Here is a 21291-nt window from a genome sequence, read left to right as displayed (position 1 = left end):
TTTCCCTCTTCATGGCCTGGGCAAGGCCCTTGGTCCTGTGCTGTAAAGGAGGTCCATCTGGGTAATTGGAGTGATCCTTTTTCATCTGAGGAGTCTTTACCATGTTAGGATGATATATACATCAGAAATCATACAATATGCTGAGCCCAAACATGGCACAAAAAGTAATAATAAGAATTCCAGTATACTTAGTTGTGCAGCCTACAAAGAGTACACCCAGGACTGAATTTCTACACCATCTATGCAAAGAAGAGATGGTTGTCTTTATGAGAAATTAGAGCTGCTGTCTAGAATTTCTTTGTCTCTCTCAAATTCTCTGTATGACAGCATTACATTGTTATTACCTGAGAGTCTGATCTATGCAGTGACATGCAGTACATTTAGGACTGTGAATAATTGCTTTTCACATTTAATGCCCACCGCAAGCTAAGTAGTTCTCAGATGCTTATGAAGATAAGATAGCTGCCTCAAAGCACTGCAAAGATATTGAAGGTGACAGGAAAGAGATGAGACTGGATGAAGTTCAGCTCTTTTTCTCATACTGTCTGCAAGGGCAATGTCTCTAGTAAGGTAAGGAGAGTGGTGTTGGCTTAAGAAAATACAATATTACCTTTTCACATTTCACAATTACATTTTGAAACCTGCAGAAGCTTTCTTGAAAAAAATGCAGCACAAGGAAAAGAATGGATTTGAAAGGAAAAATGTAATTCCAGGAGAAGTGGTCTGGTTTTGGAAATTGAGGTTGCTGACCCCTGTGAAAGCGTTAGTTTCACAGCAGAGGTACAAAGGGGAGGAAGGGCTTAGCATTTTCAGGGTCAAGAATCTGAAGTCATTCCCGTAATGCCTCTCTCTTCCATTCAGTGCGTAAAGGGAAGGTAGGGACTGCGTTCTCATCCTGGCACAAGCTCTCCTCTGTGAGTATACTTTCCTCCCTCTCCTGGTCATCCCAGGACCACAGAAGCAGGAAAGGGACCTAAGAGTACATCTTCTCCTCATGTCCTGCCGTGGCTCTGTGTTTTGAATTTCTCACTGAAAGGAGAATTATGTTCTGCCTGCCTTTCCAGCTGCTGCCTGTCCTCCACTTACCAAAACTGGAAGCATTAACACTCCCCCTGCAGGTACTCAATATAAAAGTGTATCGGGAGGCCAGCAGTGTGTGAGAAAAGGAGAGTCCTCTACCAGCCCCCAAAGTTGCCTTTGCAAATCCCTGGGGTGAGCTTTAATAAGACTCATTGAAAAAGCCCCTGAGAATCCCTCATTTTTAAATACATGTAATCATTTTAGCACCAGACGTTTCACCTTTTCTCGTACACATGGTTTCCAAGTGTGTTCAGAGTTTGACTGTTACCTATATGCAAGATTTATGAATAGCATAATGACATGTCAAGATGAGTGATGCCAGAGGAACAGAGAGGTGAGGCGTGTGGCCTGAAGAGCCAGAGGAGGGGACTGACGTAGCAGAGCCTGACACAGCTGGTGTCACTCATGTCCGCATGTGGCTGGGGAGAGCATGGCAGGCTCTGTGTAATGGCAGGCTCCCGTGGTGCCCATAGGACCCCTGGGAATTTATAGACGCAGAGCAGTAAGTAAGCACCACGTAGAGCAAAAGCATTTTTCATCCGCCGGCGAAGATGTCTGCAGCATGCGCATCACAAACCAGGGGCGAGTCAAGTCTTTGCCTGACACCTTTTCCTCCACTCTTCTTGGTCTTTTTCAGTTGGAGGAGGACAGGCCTTCTCAGCACTCCCTCCCGAGGTACAGCCCCCTGAGAAGACTGGCGTCCTCCGTTTTCTCCTCCTCAACCCTGGAGACAGAACACTACCCTCACGTTGGTGGCACTTTCATACAGCGCAGCCGTTCAGCGGAGAGCAGTCCCGTGCGCATGCCCCACCGCAGGCACATGCCCCTCACGGCAGGAAACCACAGACTCATGCCTTCCGTCCTCCGCATTTCGAGGTCCCAGCTCCAGCAGGTGTGGGCCCGCTTCACACACAAAACATAGCCTGTTCAGGGAAGCAGCAGCCTCCATAATGCAATAATAGATCCCACCTGCCCACAATGTGTCACCACTTAATGCAATATTGAATCCCAGACAACACTGGCCTAAGGTACTGTAACTTCCAAAGCCCCTGCAACGAGACCCCACAGAGACTGAAAACATCTGCCTTTCTAAACCTCCCAGCAACATGGGCAAGGGGCGGCAGCATGGCCGAAGATGAGAACACAGATGGTGAATGTGTGATGTGTGAAAAAGGTGGATGCCAGGGCTCATCTCAGAGACTCTCGCGCGTGTCCTGCAGCCTTGGGGTAGGAAGTGCAGGGCTGCCTCACTGAACACATGCAATCAAGCCACAAACATTGTCAAATTATGACTGGAATGGAAAGACCGTGGAGGTATCAGCAAGCGTTGCCTTCCCCAGGCAAATTGGTTCAAGCATCTTTGTTGGTATCTTACACTGGGCCAGATCTGTAGGTGGTTTTATTCCATCTAGATATAGGCAGACTCCCACTGGAAGCTCACCTGAGGCAGGACCTCAGGATTTGTCCCTCTTGTGGAGTTACGATCACGTATCTCTGCTGCTTTGGCTTTGGAAATCCCCTTGCTTTTGTTGCGTTTTGGTTGTTTCCATACAGTGACCGCATATTTCAGTTTCTCTGGCTTTGCCTTTGTTACATGGCAGTGGACCTGTTTGTCTGCTCTCCACTCCTAAGCTGCTCCAAATCTACCTGCCTTCCCCCAGAGGCGCTGACTGTCAAGAGCTGGATAGCAAGGATTTTCTTACTGATCCAGCTGTATATTACACTGTTTCTAAATTTCAGAAATTTTAGGCACCTGCAGCTTTTCAATGGCAGAGCAGCCCTGCTTCTTGCCCTTGCTTGGAAATGCCTGTGGTAACAGATCTCACTTGAGAAGTAAACTGACCTCAGTACTTGGTATACAGAGCCCCTGGAGCCCTTGTCTAAAACTGACTTGAATCTCAGAGGAAAAGGGAGATCAAAGCTAATTTAAATTGTCATAAGCATCCTTTTTTCCCCAGGTTGGCAGGAATATATTGCCCTTCTCAGTATAGCTACAGTGTAAAACACCAGGCTATATGAAGACCTTCTGTAGTTAAGTGAATGTAGTAACTGTCTTCAATTGAAATGAGCCTTTGGTCAGGTATTGTGAGAGAAGAGGCGGTATGGATGTTAAGGTTAAAGAAAAAGGGGTCATTGCTGGTGCTCAGGGCCTTAGGAAAGTGTGAGTCCAAAGTAAAATATTCTGCAGAAAGTATATAATCATAGGATACAGATAAGAAAACATACAGAAAGCTCAGGCAGATGTGAAAATGGCGTGGGTTAAATATGGGTGTTTGAAGAAAGTTGTGACATGGAGGTATTACTGCATAGGCAGGGTGTTTCCAGTGGAGTTACAATGAACACTTCCTTCCAAATACTGATTTCTGTATGTATATCTGCCCTGCCTGAGGCTCCCTTAATATCAGATTCACCCTTCTATAAGCAACGCCAGACAGTGCAAGCCCAGATGGGGTAGGTGGTACTTTCTGAAGCTTGTGGGTCCTGGCCCGGTGGATCTGCATGCCACAGGGCATGCTCAGGCATGCTAGGTGTGCATTGCCTCCTGCCTGCTCACAGAACATCCTGGTGGGTGCAGGGATGGAGATGGAGGGGGCAACACATCCTCCATGAGAAGGCTCAGTGTAGGTGTGACCAGCCTCTCTTCCCACAGTCATTCTTGAATCAGTGACATCAATTTCTTTTGATTTGCCCCAAGAACATGAGTGAACAGGACACTACTGCTCTGCCAAAATTTTTATCTGCAATTTGTTGATCAGTTTTTTTTTTTAAAAAAAAGGCACTGGGCATTGCCTGAAATACTTGAACTGAATTAACCAGTAGCCTAATCCTATTTGGCAGTTCTTCTCTTGTCAAGCACAGAAACCAGAAAGATCAAGGCTTTGCTTTTCTCAGTGACATGAGAAAGGATGATTTCTTTAAGTAGACTCTGCTATGATGTTATTTTTTTCCATGTTCAGTAGAGACTTTAAAAGAACAGCAGATTGCAGAAAAAATGGAATTTCTGAAAGAAGTAGATATAAAATCAACTCTTAATAATTTTTATTCAGAGTCTCCAAAACACTGATGTTCACATTTCAAGGTCAATTTTAGGAATGAAAGTTTCTATTGTTCTTTTTTTAAAAAACAATTTTTAGTTTCACCAGAAAAGGGAACAAACAGGATAACTGCGTGTTTATAAACTCTAACCTGCCTGTTTCAGAAAAAAACAACGATGAGCCGTTAAGTAGCTCCACACATAAAATTTAAAGGGCAGTAATCTATCTAATGCTACTCATCATGGTTGTATATAGAACTGTTCTTGCCAAGTAAACTATATACTCTTCTTCTTCTAAGTTCGAAAGTCTGATTGATAAAGAAGGTTGATTTATATAGACTTCAGTAAGACTTTCTTCTAGTTAAAATTATTAATAAATTGAAAAGCAACTAACCAAACAAAATATGTTTATATGTCGGTATGTCTTAAAAGTGAGGATGTTTCTTATTAGGACTCCTGATCTCCTGCCCTTAGCTCAGCACTATTCCATGCCTTTAGTTGCTGTCAAGAAGAAAAAAGAAATCCCTGAGGAGAAAGTTTGCAGTGACAGAAAGATGGATAGCTTGATAAAATAATACTGGTGGGCCAGCTCTGCAAAAAGGTCTGGATCTCTTGATAAGTTGCTTGCATTCAAACTAATTATTGCATTCAGCCAGGGACAAGGTCATGTTTCGAGTACAAAGGATATAGGTCACATGCACAGAGAGGGAGAAACTGCCCTGGGAGGTGCTGTCTCCCAAAATGAGGTGGGAGTTAGGGGAAATAATTAGCTGCATGTAAGTTCTCGTTATGCTGCTATAGCAAAAAAAAAATTCTTCTTTGATGTATCAGGAGGAGAATGAAGATGTGAGCAGATGAGAGATCTTTTGTACTGGTGAGATCATTACCAGGCATCATATCCAAGTCTTGAATGGAAATTTTTTTTAAAGATTTTCAAAACATGAAAAAGGAAGAGTGATACAAGAATTGTTTGATTCTGTAAAACGTGCCTTGTAGAATGAGCTTGAAGAAATGCCATCTGTCAATAAAGACAAAACAAAAAAGTGACACGATTGCTGTTAGTACCACCTGCCTGAAGAGAGCAAGACAGGTTTTTAATCTGCCAGGCAAAGATATGGGTCTAGGTGCTGGAAGGTAAAGTAACAAAGGTCAAACTAGAAGTAAGATGCTTATTTTAAAGACATAGGTGGGTGGTAAACCACTGAAATAGATTATTAATGGACACTGAGTTCTTCAATGTTCAGATTCTGTAAGGTGGGATATCAATTTCTAAACCAATCCTGTTAAACCATCAAATTTGGGCTTTCTACCAGAATAATTGGACATGTTGCTGTTGCCTGGGTTTTATGAGAAGTTTTATCTTATGATCAATATGGCTTTTACAATTTAATTCTGAACAAATTAATTGGTGCTAATGGCTGGAATCCTGATGTTACAGTAGTATGCAAAGAGTATTAAAAATAGTAAATTTTCAGATTTTCTAACATCTTAATCTAATGCTGTAATAATTACTATGGAATTCACATATTGTTGAGGAACAGTTGGCAAATTAAATGTGAAAATAGCTCTCTTTATATATATGGAAATGTAATAAATTAATATTAAAACTAGTTACAGTGCAATTCTAAAAAAGCTCTGTAGATTACATTTATATTGCATTTATTTATTGTGTTTCATTTACAATGACTGCAATTATAAATGTAAATATGTCCAAATATGTTGTCAAAAAAAACCCTCAACAACTAGAAAGCTCAAATGAAGTGGCAAACAGCCATTTCCCATAGAACGCTGCACTTTTGTGTCAAGTGAGGGGAACAGAAGTGTCGGTTCTCTAAGAGGTACCCTCCTACCCACACCCCATCTCATCCAGCCCTTTCCCCTGTGCCAGTGCCGATGTTCATGTGGCTGCATGGACCTGCACGGGGAGAAGGAAGGTTGTTTCCAGCTTTGTTTCATTTCCTGCGTTGGTTCCCTGTCCATTTGCACAACTGACAGCACTGGCAAGCCAGGGTCAGCAAGGAAAAAAACAACTGATGGAGGGCTGTTGGTAAGAAAAGTGGTCATGGGGCTATGGGCTGAAAAGTTAGTTGCCCTAGTTATTTTTCCTTTTATGTTTCATAAGTTTCCTTAAATTCTTCAGCTGGGGTAAGTCAATGTCAATCAATATTTGTGAAATAAAATTCCCTTTCAGCATCAGACTCTTAGGCAAATTGTGTTCATCAGAAGGGTCCAAGGACAGGGTTTGTGTCCTGAAAGAGATGTTCTTGGTTTTACTTCCCGTTGTACATAGCACTTGTTCTCCTCAGAATCCAAAATGAGGACTGAAATGAGCATTTGCTACTCCTTTACGATACAGAGATTGTTAGCATCAGAAGGACAGGTAGCTGTTGCTAGGATCTCATGCTCTACTTCAGTGAGCAAATGCACATCAATTGTATATACATACAAAAGTCATCTTTTTTATATCTTCGTCTCTTGGCTCCTTTTACTTTCTTTCTATGCAGAATGGGAGATGTTTCCAATTTATCGCTCTCTCCCCAGCCTCCTTCCCATAGGAAGGAGCTAAGGAGATGTAATTTCTGTGAAAACGTTACTGTAAATGCTTGGGTTAAGCTGGCATGAATTGGGTAAATGTAGTTATGCCAGCACACATTCACTTTCAGTGGATAAAGTTTTAGTGGGAGGGGGTTGGCTGAAAATAAGCTATACTGACAAAAGTGCAGTTTTGCAGATGCCAGTGCATCTGTATGAGGAGTATCCTGTTCATACTCCCTTGTTGACAAAGTCCCTGGTGTGAACCTGACTTTGTCTGTAATTCCCATATTTTTTGCCAGTGTTGAAGGGCAGGTAAGTGGAAGAGTTATGTTGCATCACCTCTTTCACTGTTTAAAGTCTCTTTTGTTACAGTGATGACAGAATGTAAGATAGAAATGCCCTGTAAGACAGCCATATGGGTGATATAACCCCATCCCTGTGCTACCTCTTCATGATGAAAAGTATCGTTTGCTCTTCCACTCCTTCTCTTTGTTGTGGATCTGAACCTGGACATTCCGGTGGTCAAGGCTGCTGCAAGACTGTTGCTTTGAAAGGGACAAACTGGTTCAAAGTTGTACTTGTTGGGCTAAGTGTCTTTGTGATTCCTAGAGACTTCCCACCTGGACTGATGCTTTCCTTTCTGCATGACAGATGTTGACTCCAAGACCTTTCCTTCAGCTCTTTTCCTGTAGTTCATGTGATGATTCTTTAAGGGTCCCCAAGGACCGAGGCAGATCAGCCCACCTCTCAAATCCTGTGTCCAAATGACTTTTGGGGAGTGTATAGGAAGCTGCTCTAGCTGCCTGTCAGTTACTAGGTACTCAGCTGAGGGTGAAAGTTTGAGCGCACCTTCTCCCTTCCAGTGCTGGGAGGCAGCAGGCACCACCTGAGCTATAAAGGATGTTGGCAGTTACCACCTCCCCAGCCCAGGATGAAGAAGCTGTACTTGGACAGCTGGCCTCCAGACTGGATTGAGAAAAGGCGCTGGCTGACGTTCTTCTCTGGGATCTCATCCATTGCTCCATAAGCAGATATTGCTGCTCAGCTGCCACCCAATTAGCGTATGTTTAGATCCAAATCTGGATGCAAGAACAGCAGCAGTCAGCTGTAGCGCTGAGCTGTTGGTAAGCTTCATGTACAATGTGATGAGGAAGCAGAACTCCCTCATCTTCACCTCGCTGCTTGAGAAGCTCTCTTAGATCTAGGTGCCTCTGTTCCCCTACGCCTATCCGACCTCTTCTACATATGACAAAACTCTTTGTGCTCCACCCTGGTTGCCATGCATGTCCCACTCCGCACATTCACCTTCCCCCGTGGTTTACCTTCATTGCCATTGATGATATGTCATCCCTCGCATCCTGATTTCGTCCTTGGGTACCTGCACTACCTCCTGCCTTTGCTGTTCCCAAGAATATGCGAGGCTTGCCTCCTGCATCAGTTTTCTACACGTTGCATATCTGATGTTGCACTGTACAGTCCCTGTAGCTCTTTGATCAGCCTCTTGCCTTCCCTCCCTCTAATTTCCTTGGAGGAAACAATGAAAAATGGCACATTTTGGCACTTGGAGCAGTCTCAGCTCTGCATGGAGTCTGTGTGAGGAACAGTGATCATGTTGTTTAAAGGCAGTTTGATTTCAATGATAATGGAAGATACCCTCCATTTTCAGAACAGTTTCAAGAGTTTCAAATCCTGGAATCCTTAGGACTTAGCAAACTCCCCAAAATTATTGTGTACATGAGCAGCTAAATTTAGAGAGCTGGCAAAGCTCTTTCCCTTAAGACACAGCTACCATCTGTGATTGCAAACTACGTAAATAGCTGGTTAAACACCACTTCTATTGTGAGCTTGTCTCAAAGTTCCATTTAAATTGGTGCCTGGTCTTTGTGAGTGAGAAAATGTCTCAACTCCAGTTGCAAATAGTACAAGGTCTTCCAACAGAACATTTTCTGTGCTGGCAAAAGTGGCCATCCCCATTCTCCAGCCTGGGAGTTGGGGTGGGATCCATATAAAAACAGAAATAAATAGTGTATTTCAAACAGCCAGGACAGGGCAATTTTAAGTGCAACAGAGCTGACACTTTGTTAATTAATTCTAAACTTTTAACTCGCTGCTGTTTCCTCTCGTGGCCTGTCTTATCTGGAGGTACCACAGAGTGGTAGATTTTTTCCTTGAGGATTGGTGTTCTTCACTTTGGCACATATAATGACAGTTCTTCCCTCATCTAGCCTGTGCCAGTGGCATTAGGCCATCAAAGTATCTTGTTGTTTTAAACAAGCTCCGTGTTTCTTATGCGATCCCATTTGGCAGCTAGCTCTCCCCAGCTGCTTCTGCGGCAGTCAAACCTGGGTGTTACATGAGAAGGCAGCATGCCTTTAAGAACCAGTCAACAATCTTTTTTCCTTTTTGAGGTGAAAAAAAATAATTTTTTTTTTTTTTTTTGGCATATAGGACTTCTGGAAAGAGGCCTATTGTTTCAAACTGATCTGCGATAATAAGCAAAGGTGTCCTCAGCAGCTTCCCTAGCCTACTCACAAGGCAGAGAGGTTGAGCTGACTCTTCAGCAGCTGGGCTGCATTTCTTTCCCAATGGTGACTCTAAAGCCAGTTAACACACGCCTTCTTTTCCAACTCCTCTAGGCCGTGAGCACTTTGAGATGAGAAACAAAACAAATGTTGTTTGGGACATTTCTCTGCTCCATGTTTCAAACATTTCTTCCAAAGGGTTCCCTTTGGAGTGTTTAACTACCTCATGTGTCTTTTGTTTCACTAGCATCACCAGGCTGTGGTACCATCTTTATCACTGGCTACACTGCCCCAGGGTATACGGCCTCTTCTGGAAGACTTGGTAATTTTGTAGTAGAAGCTTTCAGCAGTTGCATGGGAAACTGGGGAAAACATCTCAGTTTAACCTTCCCAAAGTTTATTCAGAACTAACACTAATAGTCATAGTACTTATACCTTCCTATGGCTTCTTAACCCAAAAGATCCCCAAGTGCTTTATTTTTCCTGTGAGTAACTTCCCTGCTGTTTGGCGTGGGGGACTGCCAGAGGAAGTCAGCAGCAAATAAAGCCTTTTCAGAACATGTCAGAATCAAGCCAGACATGAGAGTTTGATTGCACAGAGAGAATTTCAGGAGGCAGAATGTTATTTCATGATCTGGAGATTGTCAGGGCAGTGGGTGGGACCTATATACCAAATATAACAAATATCATTGAGGCATTTCTTTGCAAATCACTAGGAACTTCACTTGCTTTCTCATATAAAAATGCACTATTTGAATCTGGTGCTGTGATCCTATGTAAATAAATTAAGGCAGGAAAATATAACCATTGCTAGTTTAGTCCTGTGTTGTAAAATAGCTCAGCAATAGAGTGGACTGTGAGACTGAAGATCAGAAAGCATGGAAAGACGTGTTCAGTCCTTTTCCTGTTTTCTAATGTCCTTCCCTCTCACGCATCCATCAGTTAATCTTCCATGATGTGTGTATGTAGAACTTTTAAGTGCTTGGCAGTGGACAAGATTATTCTTGAAAATATAAGGAGATTTTTTACTGGTCATCTGGAGGGATTGGTGACAGATACCCACCGTGTTTGTCCAGTGGCTCTAGCATCTCTTATGCTACATGGAGTCTCTGTGGTATCCAGTCACATCCATATTACAGGCAGATAATACTGCGTCAATGACCTAACTGCTGAGTTAGATGAATGACACATTTTATTAATGGTTGTCGGTGGAGATTTATCCACACCACACTCAGAACTTTACCTGGAGCTGAGACCATTTTGTGACTTCCACACTGAATAAGAAAGGGCTCTTTTATCCCATTCTATTCAAAAGAGAAGCTTTTATTTTTATTTTTCCTTTTCTGTTTTTCATTTAGTGACTAATGGGAACGAACTATTTGGAGATATCTACCATTATATTTGTCTAGCTCTGCTTGGCAGTAACAGATGGGCTTCAAGAGGCTAGCTGAAGAAAATAAAATTGCATTTCCTAGCAGACAAGGTCTGAAGCCTGGAAAATCATGGATGATTTGCAAATCCCTAAACTCCTGTTAGTGTTCTTAGTGAATAAATTGCCCCAGATATTTCTCAGCTGGACAACATGAGGTGCTTTTCTTCTTGATCTGCTTCCCTTCTAGTGCTAGCCCTCCCCAGAGTGACTGGAGGAGATGATAGTTTCTGGAGAGACTGACCAAAGTAAGCCAGATGTGCTTCCTGATTTCACTCGTGTCCCCAGGGTGGTGTCAGGATGCTTTTTGCTGGAGCTTCCATTTCTGATTGTATGTATGTTTATGTGTTCATGACCCACATGTGGATTGTGAATGGCCAAGCATGGTCATGCCTTACAGAAGCGTTTCTGTGCCAGTGACGGGCCACTTTGCACACATCCAAGTGCTCAAAAAGCTGTTGCAAAGAATAATTCTTAATCAGTTACAGAAAGTATCCTTGTGTGGCCTGGTTCAGATGGCACACCTGGCCTCCTTTTCATGTTGCAGATCTGTTTTCGACAACCTGGCCCAGTCCAGTTTCTTAATTCAGTGTCTTGTAGCATACATATCCCTCCATTCACCATCAGCTGGTGGCAGAGAGTTCTGGCGATAGGAACAGTGCTGCCACTTGGGACATAAATTATTAGTATGCAACCACCTATTTTGGGTAATGTTAAAACATTAAATAAAATGTGTAAAGGCTGATCATTGTGGTACTGCCTTCCTTTTTGTTGCATTTTTATACCATGTGTTTCGGTCACTACAAAACACAGACCTGCATTTGCAGTTCTATGGGACAGCGCAAAGCTTAATTTCTGGGAATTGTTTCTAAGTATTACTTGATGTATTGCAACTCCTTTGTATTACACCTGCCATTGAAAAAAAAGATGTTACAATGAATGTACATTTTAAACAAGCTGCTAACCATGTAACCTGGGGATCGGAAGCAATCCCCATTTTACATTCACTTGCATGTCTTCTAGTGTTTGAAAAGAAAATTGCTTTATGTTTGGAGGTTTTATTTTTTCATATGCAAAGTGTTTCAAGTCGGTTACCTCATCTAGTGCACTTGCCTCGTAAGAATCCCCAGGGCTTCCTCCAACAATTCCAACAAGTTTCTCAGTTTAATTATGAGTGCAATTAACTGATCTGGCAACATGAAACACAGTAACGGCAAATTTCCTCTGAACAAGTCAGATAAGGAGGATTTCCGTGGGGCTCTTGCCCCTTCAGCTTGGTCCTTCCTAAAAAAAAGCCAGATCAGGTTCTTATTCAGCACTGCTGACATCTGGTTATTTTTATGACTAAGGAAGATATTTAGCTTTCAGAATCTCCTGCTTCTTCTTTCTTGCTGCTATTAAGTTGCCTTTACAATTAGGGACTAGAACAATTTTTGGATTATCATTTCCTTCCACTTTGCTTGCCGTTTCCTGAGTCTTTTCTGAGTGATAAAAATGAGGTGGTCCCCGTGTCTGCTCAGACAGGGAGCTCTGCGTCGACTCTTGCTGGAGACACTGGTGGGTGCAGAGGTGGGAAGCTAAGTGGCAGGCGTACCACCTTTACAGAGCTATTGCTTCCATCCAAGATGCTAGGAAAACTGGCACAAACCTAACAACATATGAAAGCACAAATAGGGAGGAGCAGAGCACTTATCCAGCATAGGACTGGACTGTCCTATTCACCTTGGTAAAAAAACAAAACTAAGAGAAAGGCTGTGGAGCATCTGATGGTAAGACGCTGGAAAGAAGAACATCTCTCCGACATCTATGGTGCTGATTCTTGGAACGCAGAGATCCTTCAAGCAAGCATGGCAGCTCTAGGACCCCTGCTACTTTTACCTCATCTGATGCTGGTTTGAAGAAAGAGCTGCTTCAGAAACTCAGATTCTAATTTTTTCCCACTCACTGTTGTCAATCCTGCCAGATCTCCCAGTCCCAAACAAGCTTAGTCTATGTTGGCAGAGGATAATGTCACTTCCAGGATATGCTAAGGTCCTGATAGTATCCAAATCGAAGCTGTTACAGGGAAGACTGGACTACGGCTCTTGCTGTCTGTGTGCCATCTGCATCTCTCAGGACTAAGGCCTCTTCCCATTCCCAATGGAACAATTAGTGTCATGCTGGGAACTTGATTTCTGCTTCTCGGACTTTCCAGCTCCCATGAAGAATCTCAGGGACCAGCATATCCTTCCTTTGCATTACCTTGTGTCACCTGTTAGACTTCTGTTGCTGCTAAACAGGAGAGAGTCCAAACCATATTTAACCAACTGCTATTCAAGTAGGAGGTGAATGTGGGTTTCTGTAGTCATTTCTACTGAGAGGAGACAAAAGCCGTAGGCAACCTGTTGTGCTTCCTGGTTTGCTTGAGAAACTTCATCTGCTGGGACTTTAGTTTGCTTGAAGCAGTGGATCTCAGGAAAGCCCCCTTCAAGCAGGTCTCTGGCATTAAGAGGCACAGCAGAAGGGCTTCCTCAAGCTGCCAGAAGTCCTCATCGATTGCCAGGGACAAAAGGTTTGAAGAAGCTGTGGAAGTTCGTCTCAGGGGGAGGGCAGCAGGGAGACGGAGGGGAAGCAGCCTGCTGTAGCTTTAAAGGCAGTACTGAGTAGGGAACCATTTGGAAGGACATAGTTGACTAAAGGGATCCAAAGCTTGTTTTCCTTGAGTCTTTTTATTCTTCCTGTATCTAATCCCTTTAGAGCCTAAGGTCAACCACTTTTTGTACTGCAATAACATTGTAATATATGCTTGCACTAATTCTTCTGGCACACCCAGCATGCAAGACCAATTTAAAGCTTTTTTTCAGAAGAAAAACACTGTATTATTGTGTATATAGAAATGCTGAGAGAGAATTTGAATTCTGTCTCCTGTATAAAAGCATGCATTGATTACCTGTATGTAGACCATGCTGTAAATGCTGCAGAGTACTGTAAAATCCTACACTTGAAACCACAATGAACAGGCAATGTCATCAAAAACAAACAAAACAGAAGCTGTGCAATGGATTTTGTGCCTTTTTTAAATCCATGTATGTTAATCCAGACAATCGGGAAAAAAAAAAAAAAAAAAGAAAGAAAAAGCTTGTATACTACCAAAACCTTATTAAAGAATCAAAGGCAGCACCTTGGTGATGGCTGGGTTTTTTGTTTGCTTTCTTGCTTTGTTTTTCTACACCCTTTGCTTTCCAGCTCCAGGAAGGTGTCCCCTGTTCATCCTTGGGTACATGGGAACACCAGGCAGGGAGATGAAGGAGCTCTGGTAGAACAGTGAGAGTTTAATTATCGTTTACTGATACGATCACTGAAAACTTGCAGTTAAGACAGAGCTGGGAATAGAAGCAAAGTTCTGTGACTGTTGGAGATGTGTTTCATGTACTTTGGGAAGGCCACACTGCGAGTGCCATTTACGTAAATTTAGGCTACTACCAATTTCACTGACTTGAATCCAATCATATCACAGCAGCAGGTTACAACCAGCCCCAACTTATGTAACTTTTTAGACCTCTGCCTTGATGGTTGCCAGCAGCAAAACTGACTAAACTTAAGCTAGTACAATTCAACACCTACGAACACAGCAGAAACAGTTTATCATGTCCCTCTTGGTTTCTTACACTGGGCATCTTCCCCTGGCTGGCAGCACAGTGTGCATAGCATGGGTGGGTGGCTGTCTTCCATCAGACATTTGACGAAGTGTTTAAGACCATCTGGTAAACTTCCAGCCACCTCACCCCAAAGACCCCAGGGAGATGGACGCAAAATTGTGGCTGTCCTGCAAGTAATGTATTCCTGCCTAGACTGCTCAGGGGATCCAGCCATGCTTGCCTTTCATTGTGAATCACATTCGAAAGCAGTCTCTGCTGTAGAGTGGCATGTGGTTCAACCCCAATTGCTGTTGGTCTGTCTGGGATCAGGCTGGAGGAGGAAACACGGTGATAGACCCTGTCTGCTTTGGTGTGAAGTGCACAGTTACTAATTCAGTGTTTTTCTGGAAGTGGCTGGAGAGGGAGGCTGCAGGCAGTAGGTACATGCAAAGGCTCTGGTACCTGTGGAAAGGGTGGTGGAAACTTTCACCCTTGCAGGAGAAACACAAGATGCCAACTCCTCAAAGGCAGAGAGCAGTTTGTGCAGGCAGGTGACAGTCTGGGAGGAAGAGCTCGCATTAGGCTGTGGTCTCTGACTTAAAGGGTTGTGCAGTGTGTGAGTCCCTTTTTTCCCCTGGGAATTGTATGGAGGGTCAGGATTCTTCTGAATCTGCCTCCAGGAGAGTCCAAAGCCCATCTGCTCCATGATGAACACCTCAAAGTGTGTTTTGGTTTGCCTCTGTATGGCTGTTGGTATGTGGCAGATGTGTACGTCTCTCAAACATTGCAGACGAGCACACTGATGCCGTAGTGGTAACCACGGCCTGAGACATGTTTTAGAGCATGGTCTGAAGCAGAACAGTAGATAGGAAAGATGCAGCATTTCCTGGTTTTATGTTAGGAAAATATTGTGATTTTTTTTTTCCTGTACCTGGTGTTTTTTTGGTTGGGTTTCTTTTCCACAAATGATTGCATTTAAAATGTTTAAAACTAAGAGATGGGAGAGGATAAAAAATCCCATATTCTCCAGTGTAAGGGAAAATTGATTATGCTCATGTGGGAGACTGTTCCCTTTCACCTGTGTTGGTGCAGCGCTGCTTGGTAGAGCAGGCTTTTATGGTGGACACTGGACCTGCTCTGTGCCATGCCACAGACTGCTCTGCTGTGGGGGCATAGGCGCAGGCAAGCTATGGGGTCTCTTCTCTTTGCCCTCATAAGTCGTGAGATCACCAGAAAGCCATACAGGCAGAGCAGGTACTGTCATCACTCTTCATTGCTGTAGGCACCTGGGCAGCATGTGCATGACTTGGCATGGGGCAGGACATGTATGAGCACGTTAATGAACTGGATTCCAGTACTGCTCCTGAATCCACCAGCGTGAGTCTGCTCCGTGCTGCTGTCTCAGAGGAACATATCTGGGTACATTCCTGCCTACAAGGGGATGTGGGAACTTCTAGTGTGTGGTTGTAAATGTGCTGTAGCAAAGTGGAGACTGCATCTTTGCTGATTTTTGCAGTATTTGCAGCATCACTGGGAGGTAGGAACTTTACTACTGCACATACTGGGTGAGTCTCCTCCAAGGGTGTCCTGGTGCCAATGATCCTGCTAATCTGAAACCCCACCAGTTTACAGTAAAGACAGACCCCCAGACTCCACTTAGCTGTTCATGAGCACAGGGGCAGTGATGGACTTGAAGGGGCTGGTTTCTGCTTCTGCCAAATATGAGCAGGTAGATCTTTTTCTCTCCTGACTCTCCTTCTCTATATTCTACCTCTGCCCTCTGTGCAAAGCAGGGGTATTTATTGCCTTCCAAATACATATTGTTACCCAAAGTATTTACTAGCCAAATTGAATTTAAATACAGTCAGTTTTTTTTTGAGAGACAGAGTGTTAAAGAGGTGAAATGCATGGGGAACCCACTGAGACACATATACTGCCATACGCATTCCTGGACAATTGACTGACAAGTCAAAAGAGAGTCAGGAGTGAAGATCTGAGCCCAAGCAGGTGGGAAAAAATGGTTCACTGTCCAAGAACAGGCAGTGTGTCTTCTGAGAAAGTGAGGAACATAGACAGAGATCAGATAAACAAGATACCTTGCTGGCGGTAAAGGAAGTCGTTTTGACACATATTCAGCCAGCTCCAGTGTAGCTCTGCTCACTGTCTTTGTAGGTTTTTAAAATGGGGATGGCTGTCTCAGCTCACAGCATAGCTCCTGCCCATAGTGGAGTGAGCCTGGCAGAGGGCCACCAAGATGATTAGGAACTAGAAACATCTGACATGAGGAGAGGCTGAAAGAGCTGGGTTTTTTCCACCTTAAAAAGAGAAGGATTGGGATGGGATCTTATATCTTCCTTGAAATACTTGATGGAAGAGTGATGCCAGACTCTTCTCAGAGGTGTACAGTGAAAGGATAAGATGTGATAGACACAAGCTGCATGAAAGGAAAATGTAGATATAAGAATTAGGCATAAAGAAAAATATTTTCACCGTGAAGAGCCTCAAACACTAGGTCAGGGTCCCAAAGAGGCTGTGGAATCTCCATCATTGGAGAATCTCAAAACTCAGCTGGACAGGGTCTGGAGCAGCCAGCTCTAACTTGGTCCTGCTTTGAGGGGTGGTTGGAGCAGAGACCCCAAGAGATTCCTTACACCTTTGTTATTCTACAATTTTGAGATACAGGCTAAGCCAGATCTTCTGGCATCTTCCCACAGTTCCTCCCCATTGGTACAGCAGAGCAGAAAAGTTCTTCTCCAGCCTTTGCGGAATAGTCCTAGATCAGCTGAGTGTGCTGTAGTACAAAAGGCACATGATGACAGTCAAAAGAGGACACACGCTTCTTTGGTGAGGGGTTCAAACTGGGAACACCTTGTTCAGCAGGTTGTCTGCTTGCAGACTTTCTCCATGGTGCATTTACAGGGGCAAAACAACCACAGTCTCAGGTTGCTTTAAGGAATGCAATCTGGCAATTTTGGGGTACTGCATGCAAGAGGTTAAGCAGTCCAAGTCTCCCAGAGGTAGGAAGAAGCCAAGCAATCATTGTTGTGCTTAGGGTGCAGTGTCCATGCAGGGAAATAGAAAACACATGGGGAAAATGAAATGACAGCCAGAAAGGCAGTCCATTTGCTAAATACTGCAAGGAATTTGTACAGCCAGAAATGGAAGTGCTTGGAGGTTGGAAAGGTATCTCTACAGCACAACTCAATGACAGCAAAGGGGGACCAGAGCAGAAGGAAAGAACCATTATTTTTATTACAGCAACATCATGCTGTCCAGCTCCACATCATACCTTATTGCTTAGTGCAATCTCATCTCAGAAGAATTTCTGATGTCTTGCAAGGGAAAGAACTGTTGAGGAAAGAGGGGTTGCTGGAGACAGGGCTGCTAGTGGGACAGATTGCAAGGCATGGAAATCATATCTCTGGCCTACACAGGATGTGCACTGCAGCACTGGATTCAGTTCTCCTTGACCAGAAAGCAGATGAGATAACACAAGCTCCTAGGAGCTGAGAGGAGATTTGAGGGTGTACATATGCAAAGAGAAACCAGCAACCCTCCAACTGTACCATCAACCACAGCATCTAGAAAACGGGGTGATATAGAGCAGCAGGTGAACTGTTGTTGGGGATGGGATACAAATCCAGCCAACAGGCAGAATCCACTCTTAGGCTGCTTGAATGGACTAATTTGCAAGAAATGCCTGAGGGAGGAAGCCAAGTGGGTAATTTCCTTTGCAAAGCGTGATAAGTCCCTCTTACCAGTCCAAGTTCCACATCTGTCATCCTAATACAAAAGGCACTGTACGTAGTGGGTCAGTGAGATCCCAAATCAGGCTCATACAGGGCCATCTTCAGGGTCAGGCTTCAGCTTTAATGAAAGAAGAGAATATTTGGACTCCAGAGGCATTGCCAAAACCAGCGTGTGTTTTAATTTATAAGATATAAAAAGAACTATTAAACAGATAACAACTTATCACCATGCATAACAGCTTGATGCCACCCACCAATCTATTTGAAATGTCCCTGTTATATGTGAGCATAAAGATCTTAGATTTTTCAGGCATACTAATAGGACTGTTGCTCTGCACAGAATAACATACAGATTTTCAGCACAACTTGAAATTGTGTTGTCGGACTGAAAAGATATTGAGGGCTTCCCCACACACCCCCCCCGAGACAAAAAGATCTGTTCCCACAGCCAGGTGAATGTTGGCAGCTAGCTGTTGCCAGCTCTGTGGCCCACATAGTTGAACGGGTGCTTGTTTAGTCAAGTAGCTTAAATATCCTCTGACACTGCTTGAAATGCTGCTTGTCAAATGCCGCTTGAAAACGCAGATGTTTGGAGCCCTTCTGTTCATGATTAGGACTTTTCAAGTGTAGCATGTGATGCATTATTGACTGGTTGAGTTTATGGGGAGGTTCATTTTCCAGCCCTCTTAATAGAGGGGTGACCTAAATGTTTTTTTTTTTAAATCCATTTTGCACAGTGGTGCTGCTACAGTTTTCATTTACAACAAATTGTTAGTTATGCCAAACTTTGATGGGCGTTTCCTATTTATTTAGCTCTTTTTTGCTTGTTTGGTCAAGTGTGTGCATGTGTGTGAGAGCTGCTGCTTTTCTGTTAGTATTATCTGCAATCATTTCACAGCCTACTCCTGGCACCTTACAGGCAGTCACCCCATCTCAGACTGCTGCTCGAGAAACACTGCCTCCACCAACTGTCCTGTCCTCCTGTTGCTTTTAATGGTTGGACGCCCCAGAGTGTAACAATACCTTATACATCAGCTTTCCTTACTTACTTGCTGATCATCTTAGTGAAAGGAAAAGCCTGTAGAAGACAGACTTAGGAGTTGTTGGAGAGAGGGAGCAGGAGGGAGGGAGGAATAGCACAGCAGGGGAACACAGGAGCACTCCAAGGGTTAGTGTATTCTTATGCAAGGATTACTGGCCCAGGGACAATGGGGGATGGTACTGGAAAGTGATCAGGAAATTTATCTAGCCCAGAGGGACCCCTTGAGTTCACTGTGGCCTGGGAATAAAAAAGAGTTGCTGAATGGTTCCGGTAAGGAAGGATTGAATGTGTAAATACATAAATACTGAAATAAATAGATAAATACTGAAGAAGATTGGCATACATGAAAAAATCCTGAGGAATTGCCTACAAACAGCTCTTCAAGGTCCAGGTTAAAGACTGCTAACAAAGGAACTCCTTTGGCACGTGTTTTTTGCCTTCATTGATAAGTATCTGTGAATCTCTCCTAAGGTTTGTACTAACCAAATGATCGAGTGATCACTGCTCAAGCATGTATTTTGGAAGCCTGATGGACTAAATGCTTTCCACTGCTGCTTCCCACTGCTGTTGATCCTGATGACTTCTGTGTCACTGCTATGTCTGAATACTAACCCTTTTCTTCTGTCACATCTGTCTTCTTGCAGGCATATATGCTGAAGTCGTTTGAAATGAATGGTCTGCCCAAGGCAGTGCCTTTAAGTTTGCCTTATCAAGACTTCAGGAAAGATGTGTCAGACTACTGGGAAAAACCTAAGGTATCCCAGCGGATAAAGAAAGTTGATTTCTCAAATATTGTCTTGACTGCTCCTTGCAAACCTCTGGAACCTTATCTGGAAATGAATGGAAAAGAGGAGGAGGAAGAAGATGAGGAAGAAGACGAGGAGGAGGAAGACGAGGAGGAGGAGGCGGAGGAGGAAGGAGATGAGATTGACATGCACAGTGGTTCCAGTAGCGACCTGAGTCAAAAAAGCACAGAGCGCAGCCAGGAGTGCGCACCATCCACGCTTCTGGCTGATGACCAGAAGGGATCCAAGGGTCGAGCGTCCACTGCTGATGGTGACCTGGAGCTGGAGGAAGGCTCAAAAACACTAGTGCTGTTTTCACCAGGTGATCTGAAAAAGTCTCCGGTGACCACAGACTTGGCTCCAGAAGTTGATCTGGGCACTCTTGCTGCACTGACACCTCAGAGCGAGCGGCCACAGCCTATGGGTAGCCAGCTGGATGTATCCGAGCCAGGGACCCTGTCTTCAGTCCTTAAATCTGAACCAAAGCCTCCTGTGGCAGTGGCTACAGCTTCCTCGCCCTTTACCAAAGTTGAGCGCACATTTGTTCATATTGCTGAAAAGACCCACTTAAATGTCATGTCTTCCAGCGGCCAGCTGATGAGGCATGAGGAATACTGCCCTCCGGGGCAGTTTGAGGAGGTCATTATCGAAGAAGAGCTGGAGGACAACCTGGTGCTGGTAGAGAATGGAAGCATACATTCAGGGCTAGAAGGGGCAGAGACGGAGAGCTGCGCACTTTCAGCTAATCACATTGAAACCACCTCAGAGACAGTGGGGGAGCAGCTGGCCATTCCCAATGGTGTAGCAAAGCCTCCCGAGGACAAGCCAGAGCTCTCCGACAAAGTGATGCTCTCACTGGATTTGGAAGAGCCTGGCAAGATGGTTACAAGGGAGCCTGACCTTGAGAAGTCAACATCGGTGGCAGAACACCTTAAGCGAGCAGAGACCCTCCTCAACACACCACAGCAGGGCCCCAGGAGACCTCTGGGCTCCAGGTATAGAAGTCGGATACCCATTTTGTTCTCTGAGGAGGACACTGGCTCAGACCTTTCAACTTCACTCTCAGCCAAAGAGAGGCTTTATAAGAGGGCAAAGCAACCTGACTTGGCTCGCTTAGTGATGGAGAAGAGGCAAAATCGCCTCCTTCGGCTGGCCTCAGGAGCCTCCTCCTCAGCGTCCTCCAGCGACGAGAGGCGGCGGGCCTCAGAAACCCTGTCAGCCACTGCTTCTGAGGAGGACACCCACGACTCTGATGACTCCATTCCAAGGAAGGCAGGGAAGGAGAAGGCTGCCCTCCTGGGGAAAGAAGAGAGACCCATAAGCACAAAGAGCAGAATTCCTCGGCCCATCACGCCAGTGAAAACACCACTAGAGGCGGCAAAGTCTGAGAGCTCCATGGCCATCACGATGGCAGTGCTATGTAGCTCCCCGCAGGATGCAGCTGTTGCCTACAGGTAAGACCAAAATGGTGAGGAATACAAAATGTTGGACTTGTTAA

At 44.3% G+C, this 21291-nt stretch overlaps 1 protein-coding gene across 3 annotated transcripts in view; it reads left to right on the top strand.

The window, feature by feature from the left end:
* The window catches only part of TTBK1 (tau tubulin kinase 1), a 116738-nt gene that overhangs the window by 86258 nt on the left and 9189 nt on the right, over window positions 1-21291 (top strand). For all 3 annotated transcript variants that reach the window (XM_075088569.1, XM_075088570.1, XM_075088571.1), the window contains one exon: window positions 19653-21247. In XM_075088569.1, coding sequence (XP_074944670.1) covers window positions 19653-21247 — 1595 coding nt within the window. The remainder of the gene's footprint in view (window positions 1-19652; window positions 21248-21291) is intronic.

The sequence above is a fragment of the Phalacrocorax aristotelis genome, chromosome 3 (genome assembly GCF_949628215.1).
Source record: "Phalacrocorax aristotelis chromosome 3, bGulAri2.1, whole genome shotgun sequence".
Lineage (NCBI taxonomy): Eukaryota > Metazoa > Chordata > Aves > Suliformes > Phalacrocoracidae > Phalacrocorax > Phalacrocorax aristotelis.
The sequence above is the reverse complement of the archived record's forward strand: the minus strand, read 5'-3'. Positions and strand labels throughout refer to the sequence as shown.